This window comes from Colius striatus, unplaced genomic scaffold (assembly GCF_028858725.1).
Source record: "Colius striatus isolate bColStr4 unplaced genomic scaffold, bColStr4.1.hap1 scaffold_214, whole genome shotgun sequence".
Lineage (NCBI taxonomy): Eukaryota > Metazoa > Chordata > Aves > Coliiformes > Coliidae > Colius > Colius striatus.
The window spans coordinates 5,283-21,184 of NW_026908504.1; the positions used below are offsets into that span (position 1 = coordinate 5,283).

Sequence of the window (15,902 nt, forward strand, 5' to 3'; positions counted from 1 at the left end):
GGGAATAGAGGGACTGGGAGCACTGGGAGTGGGAATGGGGAGCACTGGGGGGACTGGGAGGGGGAATGAGGGGACTGGGAGCACTGGGAGTGGGAACTGGGGGGACTGGGGGGGGAATAGGGGGACTGGGAGCACTGGGAGTGGGAACTGGGGGGACTGGGAGCACTGGGAGTGAGAACTGGGGGGACTGGGAGGGGGAAGAGGGGGACTGGGAGCACTGGGGGGACTGGGGGTGCTGGGAGGGGGAAAACAGGGAGCACTGGGAAGGGGAACAGGGAGCACTGGGGGTGCAAACAGAGAGTACACTGGGGGGACTGGGAAGGGGGCTCTGGGGGAACTGGGAGCAGTGGAAAGGGGATAGTGAGCACTGGGGGGACTGGGAGGGGGAAGGGGAGCACTGGGAAGTTGAGCACTGGGGGACTGGGAGGGGGAAGGGGAGCACTGGAAGGGGCTGGGGGGACTGGGAGCACTGGGAATGGGATAGAGAGCACTGGGGGAACTGGGAGCACTGGAGAGACTGGGAGGGGAAATAGCATGGGGGGGGTACTGGGAGCACCTGGGAAGGGAACTGGGCATAGTGGGCGAACCAGGAGCACTGTGGAGACTGGGAGGGGAAACTGGGAGCACTGGGTGAACTGGGAAGAGCAGTTGGGGGTCAAACTGGGACCCCCAAACCCTCCCCCTCCCACCCCCAAACCAGGGGGCAACTCCTTTGCCCTGGGGGTGTTGGGAGTGAGCCAGGACCCCCCAAACTTGAATTGGGGGGGGGGGGGGGGGTAACCCAGGACCCCCCCAATTTTGGGTGGGGGGGGAGGTGAGCCATGACCCCCCCAATTTGAGCAGAAAACAACAATGTCCCCCCAAAAACACCCCCAGACACACAACCAAATCTCCAGCTTTAATACTGCACCAAACACCCCTCCCCCACCCTCCCCACCCCAAAAACCCCCCCAGGCCCAACAGAGGGAGTGTGGGGGGGGAGGGGGGACCCCAAAATCCTTCCCCCCCCTCCCCCCCAAATCCTTCCATCCACCCCCAGTCTCAAGTCCTTGGTAGCCACGGGGTTCATCTCCCAACCCCTCCCCCCTGCTCCAAACGGGGTTCAACCCCCTCCCCCGCTCCAAACGGGGGTCAAACCCCCCCCCCTCTGCTCCAAAAGGGGGTCCAACCCCTCCCCCTGCCCCCCAAAATCTTCTTGGGGGGGGGGGTTATTTGACCAGGGGCCTGGTTTTGTCGTCGTCGCTGCACTGGTGAGCTTTGTACTTCTTCACCTCCGCCATGTACTTGGCCCAGGCGTCGCCCTTTACTCGTCAGCACCTGGGGGGGGGGGGGGTGATTTTGGGGGGGTTTGGGGGGGTTTTTGGGGGTGTCAGGTGCCCCCTCGCCCCCGTGGGGGGTTGGTTTGGGGTGGGGGGTGGGTTTAGGGGGGTCTCACACTCACTTCCTCGTCGGTCTTTTGTTTCTTGGCCACGACGCCGGTTTTGAGAGCCAGGCGAGGCCCTGCCCGGCGGCGCCCAACCTGGCGGGGGAGGGGTTAAAGGGGCGGAGCCTGGAGGGGGCGGGGCTTTGGGGGGCGGGGCTTAGAGGGGAGGAGCTCGGACGGTGATTGGATGAGAGGCCCTATGGGGGCGTGGCTTTTTGAGAGGGCGTGGCTTGGCAGGTAAGGCTTAAAGAGCTGGTGCTAGGCGGGGCATGGCTTGGTGGGCGTGGCTTTGAAGGGGCGTGGCTTTTCTGAAGGGGGCGTGGCTTGGAGAGGACGATCTGGGCTGTGATTGGATGGGCGGTCCTAAAGGGGCGGGGCTTTTGAGGGGGCGGGGCTTGGTTGGTAAGGCTTAAAGGGCCAGGGCTTGGAGGGGGCGGGCTTAGAGGGGAGGAGCTCGGACGGTGATTGGATGAGAGGCCCTATGGGGCGTGGCTTCTGAGAGGGCGTGGCTTGGCAGGTAAGGCTTAAAGAGCTGGTGCTAGGCGGGGCATGGCTTGGTGGGCGTGGCTTTGAAGGGGCGTGGCTTTTGAGGGGGCGGGGCTTGGTTGTAAGGCTTAAAGGGCCAGGGCTTGGAGGGGGCGGGGCTTTGAGGGGGCCGGGGCTTTTGTAAGGGGGCGGGGCTTGGAGGGGAGGAGCTGGGGCTGTGATTGGATGGGAGGTCCTACAGAGGCGTGGCTTTTTGAGGGGCGTGGCTTGGCGGGCAAGGCTTAAAGGCTGGGGCTTGGAGGGGCGGGGCTTTGGAAAGGGGCGGGGCTTTCTGAAGGGGGCGTGGCTTAGCGAGGACTATCTGGGGCTGTGATTGGATGGGAGGTACTGCAGGGGCGTGGCTTTTTGAGGGGCGTGCTTGGCGGGTAAGGCTTTAAAGAACTGGTGCTAGGAGGGGCGTGGCTTGGATGGGGCGTGGCTTTGGAAGGAGGCGGGGCTTCTGAAGGGAGGATCTGGGGCTGTGATTGGATGGGAGGCCATACAGGGGCGGGGCTTGGAGGAGCAGTGATGGGGGTGGGAGGTACAAGAGGGGTGGTGCTAGGAGGGGGCGGGGCTTGGAGGGGGCGGGAATTGGAGGGGAGGAGCTGGGCTGTGATTGGATGTGAGGTACTAAATGGGCGTGGCTTTTGAGGGGGCGTGGCTTGGCGGGTAAGGCTTAGAGGGGTGGTGCTAGGAGGGGCGTGGCTTGGATGGGGCGTGGCTTTGGAATGGGGCGTGGCTTTCTGAAGGGGCGTGGCTTGGCGGGGAGGATCTGGGGCTGTGATTGGATGGGAGGCCCTACAGGGGTGGGGCTTTTTGAGGGGGCGTGGCTTGGTGGGCAAGGCTTAAAGGGCCGGGGCTTGGAGGGGGCGGGGCTTGAAGGGGAGGAGCTGGGCAGTGATTGGATGGGAGGTACTAAATGGGCGTGGCTTTTGAGGGGGCGTGGCTTGGCGGGTAAGGCTTAAAGAGCTGGTGCTAGGAGGGGGCGTGGCTTGGATGGGTCGTGGCTTTGGAAGGGGCGGGGCTTCGGAAGAGGGGCGGGGCTTCGGAAGAGGGGGCGGGGCTTCGGAAGGGAGGAGCTGGGGCTGTGATTGGATGGGAGGCCATACAGGGGCGTGGCTTGGAGAGCGGTGATTGGGTGGGAGGTACAAGAGGGGCGGGGCTTGGTGGGAGGAGCTAGAGGGGCGTGGCTTTTGTAAAGGGGTGGGGCTTGGGTGAGAGGACCCAGGCTACGATTGGATGGGAGGTCCTACAGGGGCGGGGCTTGGAGGGGGTGGGGCTTGGAGAGTGAGGATCTGGGGCTGTGATTGGATGGGAGGCCATACAGGGGCGTGGCTTGGAGGAGCGGTGATTGTGTGGGGGGGTACAAGAGGGGCGGGGCTAGGAGGGAGAGGGCTTAATGGAGAGGGGGAGGGGCTGATTGGATGGGCCTCAGGAACCCCCCAACGAGCTCCAAGACACCCCTCAACCCCCCAGGAGCCCTCCAAGTACCCCAAGATCCCCCCAGGCCTCTGGGACCCCCCCCAGGAGCCCCCCAAGTACCCCAAGACCCCCCCAAGACACCCTCCAGGCCTCTGGGACCCCCCAGGAGCCCCCCAAGTACCCCAAGACCCCCCCAAGACACCCTCCAGGCCTCTGGGACCCCCCAGGAGCCCCCCAAGTACCCCAAGATCCCCCCAGGCCTCTGGGACCCACCCAGGAGCCCCCCAAAAGCCCCCCCAAGTACTCCAGGACCCCTCCAAGACACTTCCCAGACCTCTGGGACCCCCCAGGAGCCTCCCAAGACACCCCTCAGGCCTCTGGGACCCCCCAGGAGCCCCCAAAGTACCCCAAGACACCCCCAAGACACCCCTCAGGCCTCTGGGACCCCCCCAGGAGCCCCCCAAGTACCTCAGGACCCCCCAAGACAGCCCCCAGGCCTCTGGGATCCCCCCAAGTACCCCAGGAACCCCCCAAGACACCTCCCAGGCCTCTGGGACCCCCCCAGGAGCCCCCCAAGTACTCCAGGAGCCCCCCAAGACACCTCCCAGGCCTCTGGGACCCCTCCAGGAGCCCCCGAAGTACCCCAAGACACCTCCCAAGCCTTTGGGATCCCTCCAAGACCTCCCCAAAGAGCCCCCCAAGTACCCCAGGACCCCCCCAACAGCTCCAAGACACCCCCCACACCTCCGAGACCCCCCTCAAAAGCCCGGGAAGCCCCCTAAAAGCCCCAGGAGCCCCCCCAAAGAGCCCTCGGAGCCCCTCAAAGAGCCCCGTGACCCCCTCCAAACTCCTTCAGGACACCCCCAAGTCCTCCGGGAGGCCTCAAAGCCTCCGAGACCCCCCCCAAAAAGCCCATGAAGCCCCCTAAAACCCCCAGGAGCCCCCCTAAAGAACCCTGGGACCACCCCTCGACCCCCCCCACTCTCCGTTACGGGCCCCGACCCCATCGCGGAGACTCCCCCCTCCCCCTTACACCCGGTACCGCTCTCCCAGCCCCTCCAGCCCCCCCTTCATCGTCCTTACGAAGCCAAGCGAGCCGCCGCCGCTCCTCTTGGAGCCGTCGGTTGAACGGTGAGGCCCAGGCCCGGCGCTACCGGGAGCTTCCGCCGCCGCAGCCGCCGCCGCTTCCCGTTCCCGTTGTTGCTCCGCTTCCATCTTCCTCTTAAAGAGCTCCAGGAAGCTGCCGTCGTTGGCGAAGACGTTGATGCCGCCGCCGGGGCCGGGAGGAGGCGGCGACGGCGACGGGGCCTCCCCAGCCCCGTCCTCACCGAGCGCCGCCATCTTGTCCTGCCCCCCCCACCCCCCTTCCCCGAGGCCGCCGGTTTGGGCGCGGGGTGATGACGTCACGGCGCCGACGGGCGGCTCGTTGCCAGGCAACGGCGGCGGGAGGGGGCGGGGTCTACCGCGCGGTGAGGGGATGATTGACAAGCGCATTGACCAATGGGTGAGGAGGGATGGGGAGGTGGAGGAGGGAAGCGGCCAATCAGAGAGAGGGGGCGGGGAGGAGGAGCGGAAGGGGAAAGATGGCGGCGGCGGCGGCGGCGGCGGCAGCGGGCGGGTGGGGGCCGGAGGCGGAGGAGTTCGAGGACGCGCCCGACGTGGAGCCGCTGGAGCCGACGCTGGCCAATATCATCGAGCAAAGGAGCCTCAAGTGGATCTTCGTGGGGGGAAAGGGGGGAGTGGGGAAGACGACGTGTAGGTGAGACGCGGGGAGCGGGGGGGGGGAGGGATGGGGGGGACGGGGGATGGGGGGTCACGGGAGGATGGGGGGATCAGAGTGGGAAGGGGAGAGACGAGGGGGTCGCGAAGGATGGGGGGGGGTCGCGACAGGGCGATTGGGGGGATGGGCTGGGATGGGATGGGATGGGATGGGATGGGGAGATTGGGTGGGGAGATTGGGATGAGATGGTGGTCATGGAATGTGGTGGGATGGGATGGGGTCAGATGGGATGGGAGGGATGGGATGAGATGGGATGGGATGGGGTCAGATGGGATGGGATGGGATGGGGGGATGGGGTGTCATGGAATGGGATGGGATGGAGTGGGATGAGATGGGATGGGATGGGGGGATGGGGTGGGGAGATTGGGATGAGATGGTGGTCATGGAATGTGGTGGGATGGGGTGGGATGGGGTCAGATGGGATGGGAGGGATGGGATGGGATGGGATGGGATGGTGGTCATGGGATGGGATGGGATGGGGAGGTTGGGATGAGATGGGGTGTCATGGGATGGGATGGGGTCAGCGTGGATTTGGATGAGATGGAAGAGTTGGGGGGGATGGGATGGGATGGGATGGGATGGGATGGGATGGGATGGGATGGAGTGGGATGAGATGGTGGCCATGGGATGGGGTGGAATGAGGTGGGATGGGATGGGGGGATGGGATGGGATGGGATGGGATGGGTTGGGGTCAGGGTGGATTTGGATGAGATGGGGGGGGTGGGATGGGATGGGATGGAGTGGGATGAGATGGTGGTCATGGGATGGGGTGGAATGAGGTGGGATGGGATGGGATGGGGAGGGGTCAGGGTGGATTTGGATGAGATGGAGGAGTTGGGGAGGATGGGATGGGGTGGGATGGGATGGGAGATGGGATGGGATGGGATGGGATGAGATGGCGGTCATGGGACGGGGTGGGATGGGATGGGATGGGGTGGGATGGGATGGGATGGGGGTTATGGGGTGAGCTGGGATGGGATGGGGTGGGATGGGATGGGGATTATGGGATGGGATGGGATGGGATGGGGTCATGGTGGATTTGGATGAGATGGAGGTGTTAGGGATGGCATGGGGTGGGGTGGGATGGGATGGGATGGGATGGGGGGTGTCATGGGGAGCTTGGCATGAGCTGGTGCAAATTGAAGGGGCTCAGGGGATGATTGGGGGTAAGAATGAAACGAGGCTCCATCCCCTTCCTTGAGAGCACCAGAATCTCCATCTGGCTCCTACACACAACCAGCTCTTCCCTCACCCAGGAAGCTCCCAACCCCTCTCCCCTCAGTTCCATGCCCCCCTCCCTCACTGCTGTAACCCTCCCCCTCAGCTGCAGCCTGGCTGTGCAGCTCTCCAAGGTGAGGGAGAGTGTCCTCATCATCTCCACTGACCCAGCCCACAACATCTCAGATGCTTTTGACCAGAAGTTCTCCAAAGTCCCCACCAAAGTCAAAGGCTACGACAACCTCTTCGCCATGGTGAGCCCAAGGAGGCCACAACAGGATCCAGGAAGGTCTCCTCCCCCTTCCAACCATCCCCCTTCATCCTTTTCTTCCTCATCCTCAGGAGATTGACCCCAGCCTGGGGGTGGCAGAGCTGCCTGATGAGTTCTTTGAGGAGGACAACATGCTGAGCATGGGCAAGAAGATGATGCAGGAGGCCATGAGCGCGTTCCCTGGCATCGATGAGGCCATGAGCTACGCTGAGGTCATGAGGTGAAGCTTTTTGGGGGGGTCCCCAAGGTTTAGAAGGGGGTTGGTCCCCAAGATTTGAAGGTTGGGAGCTTGGGGTTGGGGTTGAAGGGGTTGGGGTTGGTCTTGTGGAGCTGTTTGGTGACATGGGAGGAGTTGGAGGTGGGGAGGAAGCTCCTGAGGGTGAGGAACATCCCACTTGCATCAGGACAAGCTCCAGGTGAGGGAACTGGGACTACTGGTGGCTACCAGCTTGTTGTGGTGGGCAAGGAGGCTGGTGGCATCTTGAGGGGCATCGAGGGTGATGATCAGGGGGGTTCTGGTCACTCACTGAGGTCACAGCTGGGATTTTGTGGCCAGTTCTGGGCTTCCCAGTTTAAAAGTGACTGGGAAAGGGTGCCAAGGGCTCCCCAGAGGGCTACCAGATACCAGGGCAGGGCTACCAAGATGCTGAGTTTCACTGTGGCCACTGGTTCTGCTGTGATGACCACTGGTTTTCCATGGTGGCCACTGTTTTTGCCATGGTGGCCACTGTTTTTGCCCTGGTGGTCGCTGGTTTCACTATGGTGGTCACTGGTTTTGTCATGGTGGTCACTGGTTTCCCTGTGGTGGCCACTGGTTTCCCTGTGGTGGCCACTGGTTTTGTCATGGTGGCCACTGGTTTTGCCCTGGTGGCCACTGGTTTTGTCATGGTGGTCACTGTTTTTGTCATGGTGGCCACTGGTTTTGCCCTGGTGGCCACTGGTTTTGCCGTGGTGGCCACTGGTTTTGTCATGGTGGCCACTGGTTTTGCCCTGGTGGCCACTGGTCTCAGTCCCCTGCTGCTGAGCTGGGGGATGCCTGGCCCAGGGCCGTTTCACCCCTCTCAGTCTCATCCCTGACCCCCAGAAACCCCTTGAACTGCAGCAGCAGCCTCTGCACCCCCCATTGACCTTTGAGGTCCCCCATTGACTCTTTGGGGTCCCCCATTGACTTGAGAGTTTCTGTCTTGACTTGTGGTTGATCACTGTTGCCTTTTGGGGTCCCCCATTGACTCCCATTGAGTTTCCCCCTTGACTTGTGGGGTTCCTCCATTGACTTTTGTGGTCTCTCATTGACTTGAGAGTTTCCCTCTTGACTTGTGGGTGATCTCCATTGCTTTTTGGGCTTCCCCATTGACTCTTTGGGCTCCCCCATTGACTCTTTGGGCTCCCCCATTGACTCTTGAGATCCCCCATTGACTCTTTAGTGTCGCCCATTGACTTTTGAGTTCCCCCATTGACTCTTGGGATCCCCCATTGACTCTTGAGGTCCCCCATTGCCTTTTGAGTCTCCCCATTCCCTTTTGGGCTCCCCCACTGACTCTTTGGGCTCCCCCATTGACTTTGGGGTTCCCCCTTTGACTCTTTAGATCCCCCATTGACTCTTTGGGCTCCCCCATTGACTCTTTGGGCTCCCTCATTGACTTTGGGGGTCCCATATTGACTCTTGAGATCCCTCATTGACTCTTCAGGGTCTCCCATTGCCTTTTGGTGTCCTCTATTGACTCTTGAGATCCCCCATTGCTTTTTGGGCTCCCCCATTGACTCTTTAGGGTTCTCCATTAACTTTTGAGTCCCCCCATTGCCTTTTGGGCTCCCCCATTGACTTTGGGGTTCCCCCATTGACTCTTGAGATCCCCCATTGCCTTTTGGGCTCCCCCATTGACTTTGGGGTTCCCCCATTGACTCTTGAGTCCCCCCCATTCCCTTTTGGGCTCCCCCATTCCCTTTTGGGCTCCCCCATTGACTCTTGAGATGCTCCATTGACTCTTTAGTGTCGCCCATTGACTTTTGAGTTCCCCCATTGACTCTTGGGATCCCCCATTGACTCTTGAGGTCCCCCATTGCCTTTTGAGTCTCCCCCATTGCCTTTTGGGCTCCCCCATTGCCTTTTGGGGGTCCCCCATTGACTCTTGAGATCCCTCATTGACTCTTCAGGGTCTCCCATTGCCTTTTGGTGTCCTCTATTGACTCTTGAGATCCCCCATTGCTTTTTGGGCTCCCCCATTGACTCTTTAGGGTTCTCCATTAACTTTTGAGTCCCCCCATTGCCTTTTGGGCTCCCCCATTGACTTTGGGGTTCCCCCATTGACTCTTGAGATCCCCCATTGCCTTTTGGGCTCCCCCATTGACTTTGGGGTTCCCCCATTGACTCTTGAGTCCCCCCATTCCCTTTTGGGCTCCCCCATTGACTCTTGAGATCCTCCATTGACTCTTTAGTGTCGCCCATTGACTTTTGAGTTCCCCCATTGACTCTTGGGATCCCCCATTGACTCTTGAGGTCCCCCATTGCCTTTTGAGTCTCCCCCATTGCCTTTTGGGCTCCCCCATTGCCTTTTGGGGGTCCCCCATTGACTCTTGAGATCCCCCATTGACTCTTCAGGGTCTCCCATTGCCTTTTGGTGTCCTCTATTGACTCTTGAGATTCCCCCATTGCTTTTTGGGCTCCCCCATTGACTCTTTAGGGTTCTCCATTAACTTTTGAGTCCCCCCATTGCCTTTTGGGCTCCCCCATTGACTTTGGGGGTCCCCCATTGACTCTTGAGATCCCCCATTGCCTTTTGGGCTCCCCCATTGACTTTGGGGTTCCCCCATTGACTCTTGAGTCCCCCCATTGCCTTTTGGGCTCCCCCATTGACTTTGGGGTTCCCCCATTGACTCTTGAGATCCCCCATTCCCTTTTGGTCTCCCCCATTGATACTTTGGGCTCCCCCATTGCCTTTTGGAGATCCCCCATTGCCTTTTGAGTCCCCCCATTGCCTTTTGAGTCCCCCCATTGCCTTTTGAGCTCCCCCATTGACTCTTGAGATCTCCCATTGACTCTTGAGATTCCCCATTGACTCTTTAGGGTCGCCCATTGACTCTTTAGGGTCGCCCATTGACTCTTGAGATCCCCCATTGACTCTTGAGATCCCCCATTGCCTTTGGGGCTCCCCCATTGACTTTGGGGTTCCCCCATTGACTCTTGAGATCCCCCATTCCCTTTTGGTCTCCCCCATTGATACTTTGGGCTCCCCCATTGCCTTTTGGAGATCCCCCATTGCCTTTTGAGTCCCCCCATTGCCTTTTGAGTCCCCCCATTGCCTTTTGAGCTCCCCCATTGACTCTTGAGATCTCCCATTGACTCTTGAGATTCCCCATTGACTCTTTAGGGTCGCCCATTGACTCTTGAGATCCCCCATTGACTCTTGAGATCCCCCATTGCCTTTGGGGCTCCCCCATTGACTTTGGGGTTCCCCCATTGACTCTTGAGATCCCCCATTGCCTTTTGGTCTCCCCCATTGATACTTTGGGCTCCCCCATTGCCTTTTGGAGATCCCCCATTGCCTTTTGAGTCCCCCCATTGCCTTTTGAGTCCCCCCATTCCCTTTTGGGCTCCCCCATTGACTCTTGAGATCCCCCATTGACTCTTTAGGGTCACCCATTGACTCTTGAGATCCCCCATTGCCTTTTGAGTCCCCCCATTGCCTTTTGAGTCCCCCCATTGCCTTCTAGACCTCCCCCATTGACTCTTGGGGTGTGTGCCCCCCTTGTGTGTGTCCCCCCTGCTTGTCAGGCTGGTGAAGGGGATGAACTTCTCGGTGGTGGTGTTTGACACGGCCCCCACGGGCCACACGCTGCGGCTCCTCAACTTCCCCACCATCGTGGAGCGGGGCCTGGGCCGCCTCATGCAGATCAAGAACCAGATCAGCCCCTTCATCTCCCAGGTGAGGAAGAGGAGCAGCTTCTGGGGAGGGGTGGGGGTACAGAAGGAGGGGGGAACCCCCCTAAAAAAGAGGGAGGTGTGATGGAACCTCCCCCAGATGTGCAACATGCTGGGCCTGGGGGACATGAACGCCGACCAGTTGGCCTCCAAACTGGAGGAGACGCTGCCCGTCATCCGCTCCGTCAGCGAGCAGTTCAAGGACCCGGTGAGGGAGCTGGGGGCACTGGGAGGGGATTGGGGGAACTGGGAGGGGATTGGGGGGACTGGGAGGGATTGGGAGGGGATTGGGGGGACTGGGAGGGGACTGGGGGGGATTGGGAGGGGATTGGGAGGGGTCTGGGGGGACTGGGAGGGGATTGGGAGGGGACTGGGTGGACTGGGGAGGGACTGGGAGGGGACTGGGGGGACTGGGAGGGGATTGGGGGGACTGGGAGGGGACTGGGGAGGCTGGGAGAGCACTGAGGGGACTGGGAGGAGGAAGAGAGGAGACTGGGGTGGGACTGGAGGGGATTGGGAGGGGACTGGGGGGACTGGGAGAGCACTGGGGGAGGGATTGGGAGGGGATTGGGGGGGATTGGGAGGGGACTAGGGGGACTGGGAGAGCGACTGGGGAGACTGGGAGTGGGACTGGGGGGGAATTGGGGGGACTGGGAGGGGATTGAGGGGGGATTGGGAGGGGGACTGGGGAGACTGGGAGAGCACTGGGGGTGGACTGGGAGAGCACTGGGAACAGTGGGAGGGGGAAGGAAGGGGACTGGGGGGACTGGGAGGGGATTGGGGGGGATTGGGAGGGGACTGGGGAGACTGGGAGAGCACTGGGGGGACTGGGAGGGGAAACGAAGGGGACTGGGAGGGGATTGCGGGGACTGGGAGGGCACTGGGGGGACTGGAGAGCACTGTGGGGACTGGGGGGGATTGGGAGGGGACTGGGGGGACTGGGAGGGGATTGAGGGGACTGGAAGGGGATTGAGGGGGTATTGGGGGGACTGGGGCACTGGGGGGACTGGGAGGGGGAAGGGAGGGGACTGGGGGGATTGGGAGGGGACTGGGGGGGACTGGGAGGGGACTGGGGGGGATTGGGAGGGGACTGGGGGGACTGGGAGGGCACTGGGAGGGGGGTGGGGAGGTTGAGGGATGGGACTGGGGGAGCTGGGAGGGGGAACTGGGCAGACTGGGAGAGGAGTCGGGGGAGAGGGGTTGGGATGTGGCCAAACTGGTTTGGGCACGTTCCTGAGGGGATTCAGAGCTGAGTGAGAGGCCTCTGGGTGCTGGGTCCTGGTGTCACCCTGAGCAGGGTGTCACCCTGAGTACAGTGTCCCAGTGTCACCCTGAGCACAGTGTCACCTTGAGTACAGGTGTCCCAGTGTCACCCTGAGCACGGTGTCACCCTGAGCAGGATGTCACCCTGAGTACAGGTGTCCCAGTGTCACCCTGAGCACGGTGTCACCCTGAGCAGGATGTCACCCTGAGTACAGTGTCCCAGTGTCACCCTGAGTACAGTGTCACCTTGAGTACAGGTGTCCCAGTGTCACCCTGAGCACAGTGTCACCTTGAGTACAGGTGTCCCAGTGTCACCCTGAGCACAGTGTCACCTTGAGTACAGGTGTCCCAGTGTCACCCTGAGCACAGTGTCACCTTGAGTACAGTGTCCCAGTGTCACCCTGAGCACAGTGTCACCTTGAGTACAGGTGTCCCAGTGTCACCCTGAGCACAGTGTCACCTTGAGTACAGTGTCCCAGTGTCACCCTGAGTACAGTGTCACCATGAGCAAGATGTCACCCTGAGTACAGTGTCCCAGTGTCACCCTGAGTACAGTGTCACCCTGAGCAGTGTCCCAGTGTCACCCTGAGCACAGTGTCACCTTGAGTACAGTGTCCCAGTGTCACCCTGAGTACAGTGTCACCTTGAGTACAGTGTCCCAGTGTCACCCTGAGTACAGTGTCACCTTGAGTACAGTGTCCCAGTGTCACCCTGAGTACAGTGTCACCTTGAGTACAGTGTCCCAGTGTCACCATGAGCAAGATGTCACCCTGAGTACAGTGTCCCAGTGTCACCCTGAGCACAGTGTCACCTTGAGTACAGTGTCCCAGTGTCACCCTGAGTACAGTGTCCCAGTGTCACCCCCTGCCCCCTGTCACCCTGTGCCCATTGTCACCCTTCCTACTCCTACTTCCTTCAACTCACCCCCTCCCTCTCCCTGTGTCCACCCCCTGCCTGTGTCACCCCCCTGCCACCCTCTGCCCTGTCACCCTCCTACTCTCACCCCACACCCCTCTCTCACTTCTCCCTCCCTTTTACCCCCCTCTACTGCCACCGTTCACCCCCTCCCCTCTCCCTGCTGCCACCCCCTGGCCCTGCCACCCCCCTTGCCACCCCACTGTCACCCCCTGTCACCCCCTGCCACCTCCCTGTCACCCTTCCCCCTGCCACCCCCCCTGTCACCCCCTGTCACCCCCTTGCCACCCCATGCTCTCTGTCACCCTTCTACTCTCACCCCACACCCTCTATCACTCCTCCATCCCTTTTACCCCCCTCCCCTCTCCCTCCTGCCACCCCCTGGCCCTGCCATCCCCTGCCACCCCCCCTGCCACCCCTCCTGTCACCCCTCTGTCACCCTCTGCCACCTCCCTGTCACCCTTCCCCTGCCACCTTCTGCCCATCACCCTCCTACTCTCACCCCACACCCTCTATCACTCCTCCATCCCTTTTACCCCCCTCCCCTCTCCCTCCTGCCACCCCCTGGCCCTGCCACCCCCTGCCACCCCCCTGCCACCCCCCTGTCCCCTCCCCCAGGAGCAGACCACCTTCATCTGCGTGTGCATCGCCGAGTTCCTGTCCCTGTACGAGACCGAGCGGCTCATCCAGGAGCTGGCCAAGTGCCGCATCGACACCCACAACATCGTGGTCAACCAGCTGGTGTTCCCCGAGCCCCACAGGCCCTGCAAGATGTGTGAGGCCAGGCACAAGATCCAGGCCAAGTACCTTGACCAGGTAGCACCCCAATTTTTTTGGGGGGGGGTGTTAATTTGGGGGGAAGGGGGGTGGATGGTTGAGGGATGCTCCTGGTGGTGTCCGGGGCTGGGTTGGGGGGGATAGGGGTGGGTTTGGGGGGCTCCAGCTCTCACTGTGGGGCACTGAGGGGGTGTTTTGGGGTGGGGGATGAGTTTTGGGGTGTGGGAGTGGGTTTTGGGGGGACTCATGCACCTGAACCCCCATATTTGGGGGCTCTTAATGGCTGAGGGATGCTCCTGGTGGTGTCCGGGGCTGGGTTGGGGAGGGATGGGGGTGGGTTTGGGGGGCTCCAGCTCTCACTGTGGGGCACTGAGGGGTGTTTTGGGGGTGGGGAGTGGGTTTTGGGGTGTGGGGGATGAGTTTTGGGGTGTGGGAGTGGGTTTTGGGGTGTCTCATGCACTTGAACCCCCCTGAACCCCCGTATTTGGGGGGGATCTTGATGGCTGAGGGATGCTCCTGGTGGTGTCCGGGGCTGGGTTGGGGATGGATGGGGTTGGGTTTGGGGGCTCCAGCTCTCACTGTGGTGCACTGAGGGGGGCTTTTGGGGTGAGGGCTGAGCTTTGGGGTGTGAGGGGTGAGTTTTGGGGTGTCTCATGCACCTGGACCCCCCTGAACCCCCATATTTGGGGGCTCTTGATAGCTGAGGGATGCTCCTGGTGGTGTCTGGGGCCTGGTTGGGGAGGGATGGGGGTGGGTTTGGGGGGCTCCAGCTCTCACTATGGGGCACTGAGGGGGTGTTTTGGGTGGGGGGGGGGTTTGGGGAGTGAGGGGTGAGTTTTGGGGTGACTCATGCAGCTGGACCCCCCTGAACCCCCATATTTGGGGGCTCTTGATGGTTGAGGGATGATCGTGGTGGTGTCCTGGGCTGGGTTGGGAGTGGATGGGGGTGGGTTTGGGGGGCTCCAGCTCTCACTGTGGGGCACTGAGGGGGTGTTTTGGGGTGGGTTGTGAGTTTTGGGGTGTGGGGGGATGAGTTTTGGGGTGTGGGAGTGGGTTTTGGGGGGACTCATGCACCTGAACCCCCATATTTGGGGGCTCTTAATGGCTGAGGGATGCTCCTGGTGGTGTCCAGGGCTGGGTTGAGGAGGGATGGGGGTGGGTTTGGGGGGCTCCAGCTCTCACTGTGGGGCACTGAGGTTGGATTTTGGGGTGTGGGGTGACTTTTGGGGTGTGGATGTTGAGTTCTGGGGGGTCTCATGCACTTGAACCCCCCTGAACCCCCATATTTGGGGGGCTCTTGATGATTGAGGGATGCTCCTGGTGGTGTCCGGGGCTGGGTTGAGGAGGGATGGGGGTGGGTTTGGGGGGCTCCAGCTCTCCCTGTGCTGCACTGAGCTTGGATTTTGGGGTGTGGAGTGACTTTTGGGGTGTGGATGTTGAGTTTTGGGGTGACTCATGCACCTGAACCCCCTGAACCCCCATATTTGGGGGCTCTTATTGGTTGAGGGATGCTCCTGGTGGTGTCCTGGGCTGGCTTGGGAGGGATGGGGTTGGATTTGGAAGCCCCAGCTCTCCCTGTGCTGCACTGAGGTGGGTTTTTGGGGTGTGGGTTGACTTTTGGGGTGTGGATGTTGAGTTTTGGGGTGTCTCATGCACTTGAACCCCCCTGAACCCCCATATTTGAGAGACTCTTGATGGTTGAGGGATGCTCCTGGTGGTGTCCGGGGCTGGGTTGGGGAGGGATGGGGGTGGATTTGGAAGCCCCATCTCTCCCTGTACTGCACTGAGCCTGGATTTTGGGGTGTGGGGTGACTTTTGGGGTGTGGATGTTGAGTTTTGGGGGGTCTCATGCACTTGAACCCCCCTGAACCCCCATATTTGGGGGCTCTTGATGATTGAGGGATGCTCCTGGTGGTGTCCGGGGCTGGGTTGGGGAGGGATGGGGGTGGGTTTAGGGGGCTCCAGCTCTCACTGTAGGTCACTGAGGGGATGTTTTGGGTGGGAGGTGACTTTTGGGTTGTGGATGTTGAATTTTGGGGTGTCTCATGCACTTGAACCCCCTGAACCCCCATATTTGGGGGGCTCTTGATGGTTGAGGGATGCTCCTGGTGGTGTTTGGGGCTGGGTTGGGGATGGATGGGGTTGGGTTTGGGGGGCTCCAGCTCTCCCTGTGCTGCACTGAGGTTGGATTTTGGGGTGTGGGGTGACTTTTGGGGTGTGGATGTTGAGTTTGGGGGTGACTCATGCACCTGAACCCCCATATTTGGGGGCTCTTAATGATTGAGGAATGCTCCTGGTGGTGTCCGGGGCTGGGTTGGGGAGGGATGGGGGTGGGTTTGGGGGCTCCAGCTCTCACTGTGGGGCACTGAGGGGGAGTTTTGGGGTGTGG

At 61.3% G+C, this 15,902-nt stretch overlaps 2 protein-coding genes across 3 annotated transcripts; one reads left to right on the forward strand and one right to left on the reverse strand.

Annotated features, from left to right (window-relative positions):
* Positions 1-960: 960 nt before the first annotated feature.
* TRIR (telomerase RNA component interacting RNase) lies at positions 961-4,746 on the reverse strand. Of its 2 annotated transcripts, none has more exons than XM_062019840.1 (3): positions 4,454-4,746; positions 1,442-1,519; positions 961-1,317 (listed from the first exon to the last, which is right to left on the reverse strand). In XM_062019840.1, the coding sequence occupies exons 1-3, from the start codon at positions 4,709-4,711 to the stop codon at positions 1,132-1,134; spliced, it is 522 nt and encodes a 173-aa protein (XP_061875824.1). In that variant the 5' UTR covers positions 4,712-4,746; the 3' UTR covers positions 961-1,131. The 2 variants fall into 2 exon arrangements, with proteins under 2 accessions (XP_061875824.1, XP_061875825.1); XM_062019841.1 differs by having other exon boundaries at positions 1,124-1,306; positions 1,438-1,519.
* A 207-nt stretch (positions 4,747-4,953) lies between these two features.
* Positions 4,954-13,552, forward strand: GET3 (guided entry of tail-anchored proteins factor 3, ATPase; the record flags this gene model as incomplete). The annotated part of the gene is made up of 6 exons (XM_062019839.1): positions 4,954-5,129; positions 6,475-6,622; positions 6,711-6,859; positions 10,412-10,562; positions 10,659-10,766; positions 13,355-13,552. Coding segments are annotated over exons 1-6 (930 nt in total), but the record flags the coding sequence as incomplete, so codon positions are not given.
* Between the last annotated feature and the right edge of the window lie 2,350 nt (positions 13,553-15,902).

Excerpts from the sequence above, each read along its gene's own strand:
- TRIR (XM_062019840.1), bottom strand. The coding sequence starts at position 4,711 with ATGGCGGCGCTCGGTGAGGACGGGGCTGGGGAGGCCCCGTCGCCGTCG. Across the intron at positions 1,520-4,453 it reads GCGGCGGCTCGCTTGGCTTC|GTTGGGCGCCGCCGGGCAGG; the intron begins GTAAGGACGATG and ends CTCCCCCGCCAG. Across the intron at positions 1,318-1,441 it reads AACAAAAGACCGACGAGGAA|GTGCTGACGAGTAAAGGGCG; the intron begins GTGAGTGTGAGA and ends CCCCCCCCCCAG.